Below are 15,021 nucleotides of genomic sequence, written 5' to 3'. Positions count from 1 at the left end.
CCTCAGGGCCGTTCTAAAATTTTAGGAGCCATTCCCGTTTTTTTCTGCCTTCAGGGTTTCGTAATTCGCTGGTCACATTTTTTCCTATACGTATAATAATTTTACAATGATAAATTGTTTACATAGGATTAAAAAAAATTAATAATACATCAGATTCAAATGTAAGTGAATAAGCTGCAATTCATTATCCATCCATAGAGTCATTTCTCTCCACGTATCAACACTTTTCACGAATCTACTTTTTAATGTAAGCAGTCAGTCTAATCCAGCCTTTCTCAATTTTTTTTTTTACCTCTAAGAAACCCCTGAAACAACCTTCAGGCTTCGAGAATCCCCAGAAGTGGCACAATCGTGCAGAATAGGGTTGGGAAGCAGAGCTGTGGACACGCCCACCTGGGGCTCCTCCCCTTCCCACCCCTCCAGGCCCCTCATTGGCCATTTGGGGAGGGGGAGGCAGGACTATATGACCATATATGGTCACATCACTTGATATACAGCTGTGTATATGCCCACCTGGGGCCCCGCCCCTTCCCACCCCCTCCAGGCCCGTCATTGGCCATTTTGGAAGACAAGAGAAGACTGACATGGCCATATATGGCCATATCACCCAATAAATGTTTAACGCATTTTAAAATATATTAAAAATTAACTCAACCCATTCAGGAAAGCCCTTCTAGGACTGTCAAAAAAACAAACAAACAGGATTTCACAAAACCCTGGTTGAGAAAGCTTGGTTTAATCAGACATACCTTCTGGCTTAGCTAGCCACTGTTTTGCTTGCAAAAGAGTTTTCCTTCAAATGTAGCAAGCGCTACATTGAGAGCCAGTTTGGTGTAGTGGTTAGGAGTGCGGACTTCTAATCTGGCATGCCAGGTTCGATTCTGCGCTCCCCCACATGCAGCCAGCTGGGTGACCTTGGGCTCGTCACGGCACTGATAAAACTGTTCTGACTGAGCAGTGATATCAGGGCTCTCTCAGCCTCACCCACCCCACAGAGTGTCTGTTGTGGGGAGAGGAATGAGAAGGCCACTGTAAGCCACTTTGAGCCTCCTTCGGGTAGGGAAAAAGCGGCATATAAGAATGAACTCTTCTTCTTCTTCTATATAGCAGACAAAACTAATCCTTAGAGCCAGCGTGGTATAAGAACAGCAGCCTCTAATCTGGAGAACCGGGTTTGATTCCTCACTCCTCTGCATGCAGCCAGCTGGGTGACCTTAAGCTAGTCACGGTTCACTTAGGTCAGTTCTCACAGAACAGTTCTCTGACAGTTCTCTCAGCCCCACCTACCTTACAGGGCGTCTGCTGTGGGGAATGGAAGGAAAAGGTGTTTTGTAAGCTGCTTCGGGAATCCTTTGGAAAGTGAAAAGTGGGGTATAAAATACCAGCTCTTCTTCTTCATCTTCTTTAAAGAAGGCTGGATAATTTGCTATATAATTGGCTGCAGAGGAGAGGACACGCAGTAATGGGTTTAAACTACAAGTACAATGATATAGGCTAGATATCAGGAAAAACTTTTTCACAGTCAGAGTAGTTCAGCAGTGGAATAGGCTGCCTAAGGAGGTGGTGAGCTCCCGCTCACTGGCAGTCTTCAAGCAAAGGTTGGATAGACACTTTTCTTGGATGCTTTAGGATGCTTAGAGCTGATCCTGCGTTGAGCAGGGGGTTGGACTAGATGGCCTGCATGGCCCCTTCCAACTCTAAGGTTCTATGATTCTATGATTCTTCTATAATTCAACAGCAGCAGTTCAGGCATATAACCTAGCCAAAAACCCCTCCTTGAAGATACAGTCCTCACAATCCTTCCCCAATTTTTGAGGGATCATGGGGCAATGCCACCACATGTGCAAGAAGGTGCTAACATTTTCACAATGCTAACAATGTCACGTATCTTAAGATATTCCGCTCGGTGACCAATAAGAGTGGTTTATCTCTCAATTATCAGTCCAAAGCAAATGCTAATCCTCAGCCAAAAAAATCTATAATGGACATTTGAATTGTCAGCCCCGGTCTTTTTACTCACCCCCTTTTTTACAGCAAGCCGATTAACAAATTATATACCTTATAAGTTTGGGTTTTTGCCCCCTCCAGTTCAAATTTCTCGAATTCGATTAATTCTCTCGCAATGAGAGAACGGCCAAGTTTTCAAATACCACGAAGCCTCATCCATTTTCTTATGGCTCCCACCACAATGTCCGTAGTCTCAAAAAGGCTGGCTTAAAGTTTAGTTTTCCATATAAACCAGCAAGGGCAAGAAAATGACAACTATGCTTCAGGGTTGGATCCAAGCAGGCCTTTTTATCCCTTCTTGGCCAATTCTACTTCTTGCTCCTTTTGTCCGTTCAGACCTCATGATCCCCAAATAACCTTTTTAGGAGCCAAACAGAACCCCCCGTTTCCTTTTGCCGGTGGAACAATTTCTAACAAGAAATGCTGATACTACAATAAAACTGATATAGAAAATATCTGTGGGTACAATGAAATCTTTAGACACCGCAGCGACCTGGCATCTGGGATCTGTCCATCCATGCTGAGCTGTTGTCATAAGAAGGACCTTTTAAAACACCCTACATTTATTTTATTTATTCGAAGTCCTTGGAAGTGTTTTTGTCATGTTTTCCTCCTTGGCACCCAGCCAAGACCCTTGAAAGATGTCGTTCCGTTTTAATGCACCCCTGAAAACAGTCGCCACACGCCCACACCGTATAACTCCAATCCTGCCTCCTATTTTGCTCTCATCCAAAATGCCCCCCCCTAAGAGTAGCATTCCCACGTCAAGAATACAGCAGCTTCGCTGAAAGATGCCATACGCAAGGAGATACAAACAAAAAAATTGTTCTAGATGCAAAAGCTTTTTTTTTAAAGCAAACGAGAAACCTTCAAGGAAATCACCATGGTTACCTCTACCACAAGCAACACACAAGCACCGCATCCCACAATGGACAACTTGACAATCTCAGCTTAGAATCATAGAGTTGGAAATGTTCAACAAGGTCATCTAGTCTGACCTTCTGCACAATGCAGGAACTCACAACTACCTGCCTATACACAGTGACCCCAACCTCATGCCCAAGTGATCCCCCACACACATACCAAAAATCTCCACAATCCAGCCTGGCCTGGAAGAGATTCACCTCCCATCCCACAGTGGTGATCAGCAATTCCATGGGCATGCTAGGAAGGGCCACAAGAGACAAACACTGGCACATCCCTTCCTGCCCACACACTCACAGTCAGCATAAGTTCACAAAAATCAGCATTTTTGCCAAATGGCTATCTAGTCTCTGTTTAAAAATCTCCAAAGATGGAGAACCCACCACCTCCCGAGGAAGCCTGTTCTACTGAGGAACAGCTCTAACTGTCAGGAACTTCTTCCGGATGTTTAGCCAAAAAAACTTTGAGTTGATTTCAACCCATTGGTTCTGGTCTGACCCTCTGGGGCAACAGAAAACAACTCCACTCCATCCTCTATGGGACAGCCCTTTAAGTATTTGATGGCTCTCATATCACCTCTTAATAATCTTCTCTCCAGGCTAAACAGACCAAGCTCCCTCAACCGTTCCTCCTACGTCTTGGTCTCCAAACCTCTCACCATCTTCTTAGCCCTCCTCTGGACATGCTCCAGTTTCTCAGCATCCTTCTTCAAAACTGAACACAGTACTCCACGTGAGCTCTTACCAGAGCCGAGTAAAGTGGTAACTTCACCTCATATGATCTGGACACTATACTTCTTTTAATACAGCCCAAAATCCCATTTGCCTTTTTAGCCACCGAGTCACACTGCTGACTCATGTTCAGTGTCTGGTCTAAGACCCCCCCCCCAGATTCTTTTCACATGTACTACTGCCAAAAAAAGTCTCGCCCATCCTATATTGGTGTATATGATTTTTCCTGCCTAAATGAAGAGATTTTGAATGTATAACTATTGAAATTCATTTTATTCACATCAGCCTAGTTTTCTAGCCTGTCAAGATCATCTTGTATTCTGATTCTGTCTTCCTGTGTGTTTGCTACCCCTCCCAGTTTAGTGTCATCTGCAAATTCAATAAGGACCACCTCTATTCCTTCATCAAAATTATTTATAGATACGTTGAACACAAAGCCCAGGACAGATCCCTGAGGCACTCGACTCCTCACTCCAAGATGACAAAACATTTACAAGCACCCTTTGGGTGTGATCTCTCAAAACAGTTCTTGAAACACCTAAGCATAATAGGATCCATGCCGCATTTCACCAACGTGACAATAAGAATATAATGCGGAACCTTATCAAAAGCCTTGCTGAAATCAAGGGAAACTATGGCCACAGCATTCCCCTGATCTAGCAAGGTAGTAACTCTCTCAAAAAAGGAAAGAAGGTTAGTCTGACTTGACTTGTTCTTGAGAAAGCCATGCTGGCTCTTAATAACTTACTTTGCATAAACACTTGTGCTCTTCCCTGGGTCAATGATTTCCATGTGGGAAAGTAGGGGTGTGAATTTTTAATACAGATGGGTAGTAACTAGGTTAGTGTGTCGGCTGCATTAGGTGCACCTGGCCTTGACCAGAGCCAGGGCCTTTTCGGCCCGGGCCCTTACCTGATTGAATGAGCTCACAGCAGAGTCAAAAGGTTTACCCAGTTCCACAGGGCATGTAAAACAGAGTTCTTCCACCTGGCATTTGGTTGAGGACAGGCTGGCAGTAACATCTAAGCACCCCCTGAAACAGTCTCCCTGTAATACCAGCTTCTGGCAATTATTATGGGAGAGCACTGTAGGAGAAGCCTGTAAGGGCATAAATGATTTTTAGAACTTATAGTTTTAACCTAAGTTTTCATGTGATGTACACAGCCCTGAGACGAAGAGTTGGTTCTTATATGCCGCTTTTGTCTACCCAAAGGAGTCTCAAAGCAGCTTCCATTCGCCTTCCCTTTCCTCTCCCCACAACAGACACCCTGTGAGGGAGGGGAGGCTGAGAGAGCCCTGAGATTACTGAAGAAGAAGAAGAGTTGGTTCTTATATGCCGCTTGTCTCTATCCAAAGGAGTCTCAAAGTGGCTTACAATCCTTTCCTCTCACCACAACAGACACCCTGTGAGGTGGGTGAGGCTGAGAGAGCCCTGATATTACTGAAGAAGAAGAATTGGTTCTTATATGCTACTTTTCTCTACCCAAAGGAGTCTCAAAGCGGCTTCCAATCGCCTTCCCTTTCCTCTCCCCACAACAGACACCCTGTGAGGTGGGTGAGGCTGAGAGAGCCCTGATATTCCTCCTCAGTCAGAACAGCTTTTTCAATGCTGTGACTAGCCCAAGGTCACCCAGATGGCTGCATGTGGGGGAGTGCAGAATCGAACCAGGCTCGCCAGGTTAGAAGTTCACACTCCTAACCACTACACCAAGCTGACCAACAAGGGCCGTCTTACAAATTAAAAATAAAAATAAAACAAAGAGCAAGAGTCCAACAGGGCCTTAAAGATTAACAGAATTTGTGGCAGGGAGGGCATTCCATGAATGGCTGCTCACTTTTTCAGATTCAGCTAGAATGAGAGCCCATCTGTCCTATCTCAGAGTGGAGTGACTTCCGATGCCGAATGACAACAGCAGGTGAATTCACCGCTATTGGCATTTGCCTGCTATTGTCATTCGGCTTCTGATGTCATTCCACCCTCCAAGAGAGAAGGGGCGATGGACTCACATTTTGGCCTCACACATCTGCAGAAGTGAGCCGTGACTCACAAAGACTCCTCCCCTGCCATCAATTTTGTTTGTCTTTAAGGCGCTGCCAGATTAATGGGGAAATAATCAGTAATTAATTGGAAATTAATGGGTTACTAATTAGGGCGGCGAGCTTCCGAAGGAAGAAAAGCCAACAGATCAGCTTATTAGCTGGCAGGGCCCATTTCGAATTCTGCATGTCCGGAGTTTTAAGAGCCTGCTTATTTCGCCGTTGCAAAGCTAACTCGGTCCCCGTCTAATTTAAAAGCTGAAGGCCGCAGGAAAAGAGGAAGACTCAAGATTGACTCAAATCGAGGAAACCGCAGTCCTCCGCTTGCAAGATCTGTGCATGGTTGTGAACCAGGATGTCTACTCATTTGTTCGCCGAAAGTCCAAAGCAAATGGATGGCCTTTAACGTCCAAACACTCTTGAATTCCATGGATTTCTTATTTTGTTAAACCGCAGGCGACCTCTTCCTTCAAGGCATTTGTGTCAATGTTTTTGCGCGTATAAGATTTCAGGTTGTTCTGAAGCAGCATAACAAAGATCTCATAGAATCATAGAGTAGGAAGGGACCTCCAGGGCAGGGGTAGTCAACCTGTGGTCCTCCAGATGTCCATGGACTACAATTCCCATGAGCCCCTGCCAGCAAACGCTGGCAGGGGCTCATGGGAATTGTAGTCCATGGACATCTGGAGGACCACAGGTTGACTACCCCTGCTCCAGGGCATCTAGTACAACGCCCTGCACAATGCAGGAAATTCACAACTACCTGCCCACCCACAGTGACTGCAATTCCATGTCCAAATGATATCTCCCCACCACTGCAAAAAAATACAAAACACCCCAGAATCCCTTGCCACTCTGGCCTGGAGGAAATTCACCTCCCTCTTGCAAAGTAGCGGTCGGCATTTCCCTGGACATGCAAGAAAGGGCCACAAGAGCCAAGCATGGATCCTTCCTAGCTACCAACTTCCCTTCCTAGCTACCAACTCCCAATTCGCCAAAGTTCCTAGAATCTGCATTTCTGTCCGATGGCTCTCTAGCCTCTGCTTAAAAACTTCCAAAGAAGGTGAACCCACCACCTCCCGAGGAAGCCTGTCCCACCGGGGACCCGCTCCGTCATATCTGAAGTGCCTGCACAGTAAAGCTTCTATTTCTAGAATAAAAACTCTGTTGATCTTCAAGTTTTCCCTGAACTCAAACTTTGCTTCGTGCATGTAACACATCACTTCACCGGCTACAGTTTGTTACTAATACACGGCACCTCTGGGCATGCAAATCAAGCTTCCTAGTTTCAGCAACGCTTACGACGACCCTGCAAGGTTGGGCAGCGCTGTTATTCGCAATACGGCAGTTGAGGATTAAGTCTGAGAGCGACAAGCCTTTAAAGAGGGCCAGCCAGTCGAGACAGGCAACAAGAAATCACCCAAGTTCATCTTTGATTACCTGGATGACCCAATTTCAGAAGCTAAGCAGGGCTGACCCCAATTAGTACTTGGAGACCACCACGGAAGTCCAAGGTGGAGACCAATGGCAAGCCCCCTCTGAATGACTCTTGAATTACCTCAAAACCCCATGGGGGGGGTCACCATAAACTGGCTTTGACGGCAAAAGTCAAACCAGAGTGAGATTTGAATTGGGGCCTTCCCAACTCACTTCCTTAAGAGTTAAGAAGTTACATCAGGGCATGCAGCACACAGCGGTTCCTTTAAAAGTTCTGTTCTTCAAGAGCACGTCAGGAGATCCAGCCCTAACTGCAGCAGATACAAGCAACATCTCCATCTCGCCTGACACTGACATATGCAGAATCCAACCCTTGGCGCAGCAAGGTCAGGATGCCTCAGGGCTAGGAACTCCACGTCACCTGTTCTTTCTAACTGGGCAGGACGGAGATGGAACCTGGGGCCTTCTGCTTGGACAGCAGAGGCTCTGCCACTGAGCCAGGGTCTCAGGTCAAGGCCTTTCCCATCCCCTCCTGCCTGGTCCTTCTAACTGGAGGAGATGCTGGGATTGAACCTGGGACCTTCTGCCTGCCAAGCAGAGGCTCTGCCACTGAGCCAGGGTCTCAGGCCAAGGTCTTTCCCATCCTCTCCTGCCTGGTCCTTTCGACTGGAGATGCCAGGATTGAACCGGGGACCTCCTCTGCCCTCCCCCTCTCCCCATATTCGGTGACAGAAGTCAGAAGCCCCGATCCCGGCCAGCCCAGAAGCCAGGGTGGCAGAAAGGACGGCAACAGCAGCAGGGCTGGGGGTGAAGAGCCCAAGCGTGCCGCTCTCCAGGCTCGACGTGCCAAGGCGCAAGAGCCGGCGCAAGAGCGCAAGAGCCGGCGGCAGCGAGGCGTCGGGGGTCTTTCTCCCCAAGGGAAGCCTACCCACCCACCCCACCCCTCCCGGAGGCCGCCGAGCGTCCCGAGCGCGCCCCCCTCCTCCCTCCGGGGCTTGACCCACCCGTCGGGGCGACGATCCGGAGCGGCTGGCCCGGGTTGGGCCTGGGCGCGGATCCCGGCGCGGCATCGTCCTGGCGGCGCGGCTTCCCGCGAGGATCGGCGCAAGCGAGCCCCTTCCCGCCGCGCAGGGAGCGCGCAGGCCGCGGAAGGCGCCCGGGCCGGCCAGGGGGCAGCATCGAGCCGGAAAGGCGCCGCCTCCCTCCCTCCCTCCTCCGCCCGAGCCCGGCCTCTTCCGCCGCTTCCCCCCGCCGGGAAAGGGAAAGCGGACGGCGCGCCCAGGGCGCCTGGGAAAGGGCAGGGCGGAGGATCGAGGGCGGAGGCTGGTGCCAACCTCCAGGGGGTGGATGGAGATCTCCCGGCGGGGGACAAGCGGAAAGAGCCCGAGTTCTGGAGCCCTTTCTGGGAGAAGAGGCGCCTCGGTGGCCGGGGAGGCGATCCTGGCACACGCTTGGCAGGCGGGATGGCGCTGCGCGGGATGGCGCGCCCCTGACCGTTCTTCAGAAGGGCTCCCGACCGCTCCCGCCGCCGATCTTCAAGGGCTCCTGGGCCCCGGTTCTTGGCCAGAGCGCGGCTCTCCTGGAGGAAGCAGCCCCCGGGGAGAGGGACGCCCCCAACCTCGCCGCCCCCCAGGCTCCAGCCCCAACCTCGCAAAGTATGACCCAACCCCAAGCGGGCGACCCTATTGGCAGCATTACAGCAGACAGAACCCTGAGCGCGCCTTCTTAGGCCGGGGTGTGCGAAGGCTGGAGTGGGCGCCCCTCAGCCAGCCCCCTTGCAGGTGGGGAGCTAAGCAGGGCTGCTCACCTCCCCCTGGCAAGGGATCTCCAGGCGAACAAGAGCAGTTCCCCTGGAGAAAAGGGCTGCTTGGGAGGGGGGACACTCTGGCCTTGGACCCCACTGAGGGTCAGGGATGCCAGCCTCCAGGTGGGGCCTGGGGATCCCCTGGAATTCCAGCTCCTCTCCAGACTGCAGAGATCAGTTCCCCTGGAGGAAAGGCCTGCTTGGGAGGGGGACTCTGTGGCCTTGGACCCCACTGAGGGTCAGGGATGCCAGCCTCCAGGTGGGGCCTGGGGATCCCCCGGAATTCCAGCTCCTCTCCAGACTGCAGAGATCAGTTCCCCTGGAGAAAAGGGCTGCTTGGGAGGGGGGACTCTGTGGCCTTGGACCCCACTGAGGGTCAGGGATGCCAGCCTCCAGGTGGGGCCTGGGGATCCCCCGGAATTCCAGCTCCTCTCCAGACTGCAGAGCTCAGTTCCCCTGGAGAAAAGGGCTGCTTGGGAGGGGGGACTCTGTGGCCTTGGACCCCACTGAGGGTCAGGGATGCCAGCCTCCAGGTGGGGCCTGGGGATCCCCTGGAATTCCAGCTCCTCTCCAGACTGCAGAGCTCAGTTCCCCTGGAGGAAAGGGCTGCTTGGGAGGGGGGACCCTGTGGCCTTGGACCCCACTGAGGGTCAGGGATGCCAGCCTCCAGGTGGGGCCTGGGGATCCCCTGGAATTCCAGCTCCTCTCCAGACTGCAGAGATCAGTTCCCCTGGAGGAAAGGGCTGCTTGGGAGGGGGGACCCTGTGGCCTTGGACCCCACTGAGGGTCAGGGATGCCAGCCTCCAGGTGGGGCCTGGGGATCCCCTGGAATTCCAGCTCCTCTCCAGACTGCAGAGATCAGTTCCCCTGGAGGAAAGGCCTGCTTGGGAGGGGGACTCTGTGGCCTTGAGGGTCAGGGATGCCAGCCTCCAGGTGGGGCCTGGGGATCCCCTGGAATTCCAGCTCCTCTCCAGACTGCAGAGCTCAGTTCCCCTGGAGGAAAGGGCTGCTTGGGAGGGGGGACTCTGTGGCCTTGGACCCCACTGAGGGTCAGGGATGCCAGCCTCCAGGTGGGGCCTGGGGATCCCCTGGAATTCCAGCTCCTCTCCAGACTCTATGGCCTTGGACCCAACAGAAGCTCTTGTCCTCCTCAAGCCCCATCCCCCCAATCTCTAGGAGTTTCCTAATCTGGATCTAGCAAGCTTATGCCTGATGTAATCCGTAACTCTGCATCTTCTCTATCATCAACTTTCCTGAGTGAGCCAAAGGACTGTTGTCTAATTGAGGCTGTTATCCAGCAGCTGCCAAAGTCACACAGAGACCAGCAAACGACTCGGCTGACACCGGCAATGACTCATCAAAACCACAAGCCAGAAAGGGCTCTTGAACCCAAGACTTTTTCCGCAGCCGACTGCCTTCCAACCGGGCCACCAACTTCTGCATTCTAGGCCCCCGCCATGCTTCATACATGGAAGGGATTTTTTAATACCCCACTTTTCACTCAAAGTGGCTTACAAACACCTTTCCCTTCCTTTCCCCACAACAGACACCCTGTGAGGTCAGTGGGGCTGAGAGAGCTCTGAGAGAACTGCTCTGCAAGAAGAGTTCTCAGAGGACTGTGACTGGCCCAAGGTCAGCCAGCTGGCTGCAGGCAGGGGAGGAGCGGGGGATCTCACCCAGTTCTCCAGATTAGAAGCTGCCGCTCTTAACCACGACAACACACACTCCCATGTGGATAAACAGTCAGGGTTTATTTGGAATATACAAATGTGAAATCTCAGTGGAGATACAGAGTGATTGATTCTGGCTTCTCCTGCCTTATTTCTGCCTGTTTTGCTACCTGCAATCCCAGAATGCATTCTGGGCCCTTCAACCTCAGACCCTGCCTTATCTAACAGTACAGATTTCAGCCATTTCCCCATCGGCGATCCAGTTTCTCAATTTGGGTTGCGGACTTGGGAAATCTTTGGAGATTCTGGGGGTGGGGCCTGAGAAAGATGAGATTTGGGGAGGGGAGGGACTTCCCTGGGGCATAATGCCCCATCAAGTCCACCTACCACAGGAGCCATCTGCAGTAGCAGGACATCTCCAGCCACCGCCTGGAGGCTGGCAACCCTGTTCCCAATCAGAACATAATGCAGGGGTGGCCAAACTGTGACTCTCCAGGTGTCCCTAGACTATACATGAGCCCCTGCCAGCATGTGCTTTCCCGCAGGGGTGGCCAAACTGTGCAGGCAGGGGCTCATGGGAACTGTAGTCCATCTGTTTATCCACCCCTGCCACAGTGGTTGCATCCTGGAAAGACAGGGGAGACGGTACCATCACGGATTGCAAGAGAGGAAGCCCCATTTTCACATCTTCCCGCCCAAGAGAAAGAGATAGAGAGAAAGAGAGAGAGAGATGAATTTGCAGTGAGCATTTGAGATGAACACACACATGCACCGTGTGAAGTGGTACAGTCCAGCTGATCATTTCAGGAATCAACCATCCCGTCCCCACCTCCTTCCGCTGCTGAGGCGGTAGACCAGGCTACAAGAGGAAGGGGGAAAGTAAAAACCGGGGAAGCAAGTCGGAAAACAAGCCAGAAACCCACAAAATCGTCCTGGCTTGGTAGTGAGAGGGGTCCAGGTAGAAGCCAAAGTCAGCAGAAAACAGAAAAACAAGAACTGGAGGGGGGGGGAGGAACCACCCACGAACCTTTCGGGAGTCTGAGATGTCAGCAAAATAAAAGGAAAGTGAGTCACAAGCTCTTTTTACATTCTTCCCCCTTCCCCGGACACAAACCTCCCTCTCTTTCCCTCTCCCTCTCCCTCTCTCTCATTTAAGGCTTCCTGCAAATTCAAGGCACGCGGCTGGGAAAACACCAGGACCTGGGACATGGCGTCCCGTATCCTTGCCAAGCTGGGAGCGCAATGCCCAGCAAAAAGGGAGTTCTCCGAGGCAGGGGAATCCCGGCCTTTTTCTAGGGAAGTCTCATGCACTCCAAGTGCAAACGGGAGCGTCACGCTCTTGGCGCATGCTCAGAGACTGTATATCCCAGGAGGCAGACTGAGGATTCCAGACCGGTAGCAGGGTTCCTCTGGAGCGGCAAGATTAAAAGGGAGTCGGGACTCTGTGAGCTTTTGAGTGGGCGGGCAGGAAGGGTTGGGCCAGTGCTTGGCTCTCCTGTCCCTTTCTTGCAAGCCCAGAGAAATGCCGATTGCCATTTTGGCATTGGGAGGTGAATTTCTTCCAGGCTGGACTGGCCAGGGATTCGGGGGGGTTTTTTTGGAGTGGGAGGGGATCATTTGAACATGGAACTGGGGTCACCGTGGAGGCGCAGGTGGTTCTGGGTTCCCAGCATTGTGGGGGGGAGGGTTGGACTAGATGACCCTGAGGGTTCCTTCCAGGAGTCTATGAGGAGGAGAACCTCTCCAGCAAAACAGATTCAGGTGGGTAGCCACAGGACAAAGGTCAGATCTAGTTGACCTCTGAAGACCAACTCAGTCTAATTCAGGGAAGGAGCTTTCGTCCGCATGCACAGTCCTACATCTCCTAAAGCAGTGGTCCCCAACCTTTATTAGGCTGGGGACCGGCAGGGCATTGGGTCGCGCCCGCAGGGACCGCGCCCGCGCGGGCCACGCCCATGCTTCGGGCCGCGCCCGCGAGCCGCGCCCGCGGATCGGGCCGCGCCCGGCCGCGCCCGCGGGCCGCACCCGCGGGCCGCGCCCACGAGCCGCGCCCGGCCGCGCCCGCGGGCCGCACCCACGGATCGGGCCGCGCCCGCAGGCCTCGCCCGCGGATCGGGCCGAGCGGGCGCGGCCTGCACGGGCGCGGCCCGGCCCTGATCCCCTGCCCGCTCTCCCGCGGTAAGTAGCTTCCCGGGCCGCAAGCTTGCGGCCTGGGAAGTTTTTTACTGCGGGGGGGGGGGGCGGGGAGAGGGAGCCGCGGCCCGGCGCCATGGCCTTTGCGGCCCGGCGCCGGGCCGCGGCCCGCAGGTTGGGGACCACTGTCCTAAAGGACTGTGCAGGCACACAAGAGTTTATACCACAAAAATAATTAGTCCTAAAAGTTTCACGAGACTCAAAATCCATCCCGTCGCTTCAGGCCAGGGGCAGGCAAACTGCGGCCCTCCAGATGTCCATGGACTACACTTCCCATTAGCCCCTGCCAGCGAATGCTGGCAGGGGCTCATGGGAATTGTAGTCCATGGGCATCTGGAGGGCTGCAGTTTGACTACCCCTGCTTCAGGCCAACAAGGCAACAAACTGGAACCCCGGTTATATGAACTGTCTTCTCATTGAATATGTTTATCTACACAGTGACCTGAATGCACAGTCAATCAAATCTCCACTAGCCAATCAGAGGTCTTGCTGGGCAAAGACAACCAAGGTGTCCGAAAGCACCCTGGTCTAGGATCGTCACACGGGGTGGCCCCTTCTTGCGACCTGCCCTACTTCACAGGGCTGCTGTGTGAGAAATAAATGGGTGGAGAACCAAGAGAATCTGAGTTCTTAGCCAGCGTGGGGTAGAGGTTAAGAGCGGCGGCCTCAGTTTTGGAGAACTGGGTTTGATTCCTTGCTCCTCCTCTTCATGTGGCCAGCCGACTGACCTTGGGCCAGTCACAGTTCTCTCAGAGCAGTTCTCTCAGAGCTCTCTCAGTCCCACCTACCTCACAGGATGTCTGTTGTGGGGAGAGAGGAAGGGACAGGTGTTTGTAAGCTGCTTTGGGCCTCCTTGGGGTGGTGAAAAGCAGGGTATAAATAAAAGAGCTCTTCTTCAAGGAAATAGTGGAATAAAAAATAACATACCAGACATCTAGATGAATTTCTCTTGGGAATTGGAAGCAGAACATGGGAGATGCCGCTATCCTACCCACTCTGTACCAGGCTGTGCCAGCTTGCTTACACCTCTTGCCAATTCCCAAACTGTCCCCTGCCCTTCCGAAGAGCCCACCTAAACTGGATTGTCCTGGGTCCTTTCCATAGGTCCCTAGTTTTGAACTCTAGGGCAAGGATAAGTCCCCTCCATCCCTGAAGACACAAACCCATCCTACCCTCTCCATGAAAGCTCGCTGGGTGTCCTCCAGCCATCCAGACCTACCTCACAGGGTCGTTGTGAGGTTTCAAACGGAGGAGGACGCCTGCCATTGGGGAGAAAGGCAGGATGCAAAAGGAGGAAAGAACCCAAAAAACCTCCAGTTCGGCCACAGGCAAATCTTCAGAGGAGAGGAAGAATCAGCAGGGTGCCGGATCTCCACCGCCTCCCGGCTGATCCCGTGTCCCCCGCAGCCACAGGGGACGGCCTCTGCCCCCCAAGCGGCTATTCCAGCAAGAGAGCACCCCTCCTCCCCCTTGCACGAGGATCCCCCTGGTGCAAATCTCCTTACACCCAAGGAAGCTCATAACCCAGCCTAAGCAGGGAGGGTGGGATCGACCCCCTCCCAGGTCGGGGGGCGGCTCCTCACCTGAGCAGCTGGAGGGCGTCGGTCGAGCGCGGGTCCTCCACTAGGACGTAGACGGTGGCGGGGGGCGGGTCGGGGTTGGGGGGCTTCTCGCCCGCGTCATGGGACATCATCCCCCGCCCCGAGCGGGATGCGATCCGGGGGGGGCGCGCGGGGCTCGTGCGGCGGAGATCAAAGCCGCTTGCGACACTTTCCCTCTCGCCAGGCCCGCTTCAAAGGGGGAGGGGGGGCCGGGGAGGAGGGGGGGTCTGGAGGGACGGCCGCCGCGGAGCTCCGCAGGAGACGCGCCTCTTGGCCCAGCGGGAGGGGAAAACAAGCCCGCCCGGGGATTGCTTCATTTTCCGGCTGGCCGGGCAGACGGAGGGGGGAGGGGGGCTCCTCTCCGGGAAATGACGTCAGAGGGAGACACCCACCGGGGCGGGGGGAGGGGGGAGGGGGTTAAAGCGCCCCGTTCCCCCGGGCAGGCTGCCTGCAAGGAGCGTTTAGCGACCCACAAAGATCCCCCCCCTTTCCTCGGCCATCCTCCATCTGGCCTGCAGGGATGGTGGTGGAATATAATAATAATAATTACAATTATTAATAATTAAATTAGAATAATTAATAATTAGAATAATTATTATTCCACCACCATTATTATT

The 15,021-nt window shown here is 53.1% G+C and overlaps 1 protein-coding gene across 4 annotated transcripts in view; it reads right to left on the bottom strand.

Moving 5' to 3' along the window:
- The window catches only part of TFE3 (transcription factor binding to IGHM enhancer 3), a 32,961-nt gene extending 18,225 nt beyond the window's left edge, over positions 1-14,736 (bottom strand). Inside the window, exon 1 of one of the 4 annotated variants that reach the window (XM_077329485.1) lies at positions 14,387-14,736. In XM_077329485.1, coding sequence (XP_077185600.1) covers positions 14,387-14,496 — 110 coding nt within the window. In that variant the 5' untranslated portion in view covers positions 14,497-14,736. Of the gene's footprint in view, positions 1-8,140; positions 8,686-14,386 lie in introns of those variants that run through there. The other 3 variants (XM_077329486.1, XM_077329482.1, XM_077329484.1) reach the window with 3 other exon arrangements.
- Between the last annotated feature and the right edge of the window lie 285 nt (positions 14,737-15,021).

This window comes from Paroedura picta, chromosome 3 (genome assembly GCF_049243985.1).
Source record: "Paroedura picta isolate Pp20150507F chromosome 3, Ppicta_v3.0, whole genome shotgun sequence".
Lineage (NCBI taxonomy): Eukaryota > Metazoa > Chordata > Lepidosauria > Squamata > Gekkonidae > Paroedura > Paroedura picta.
The sequence above is the reverse complement of the archived record's forward strand: the minus strand, read 5'-3'. Positions and strand labels throughout refer to the sequence as shown.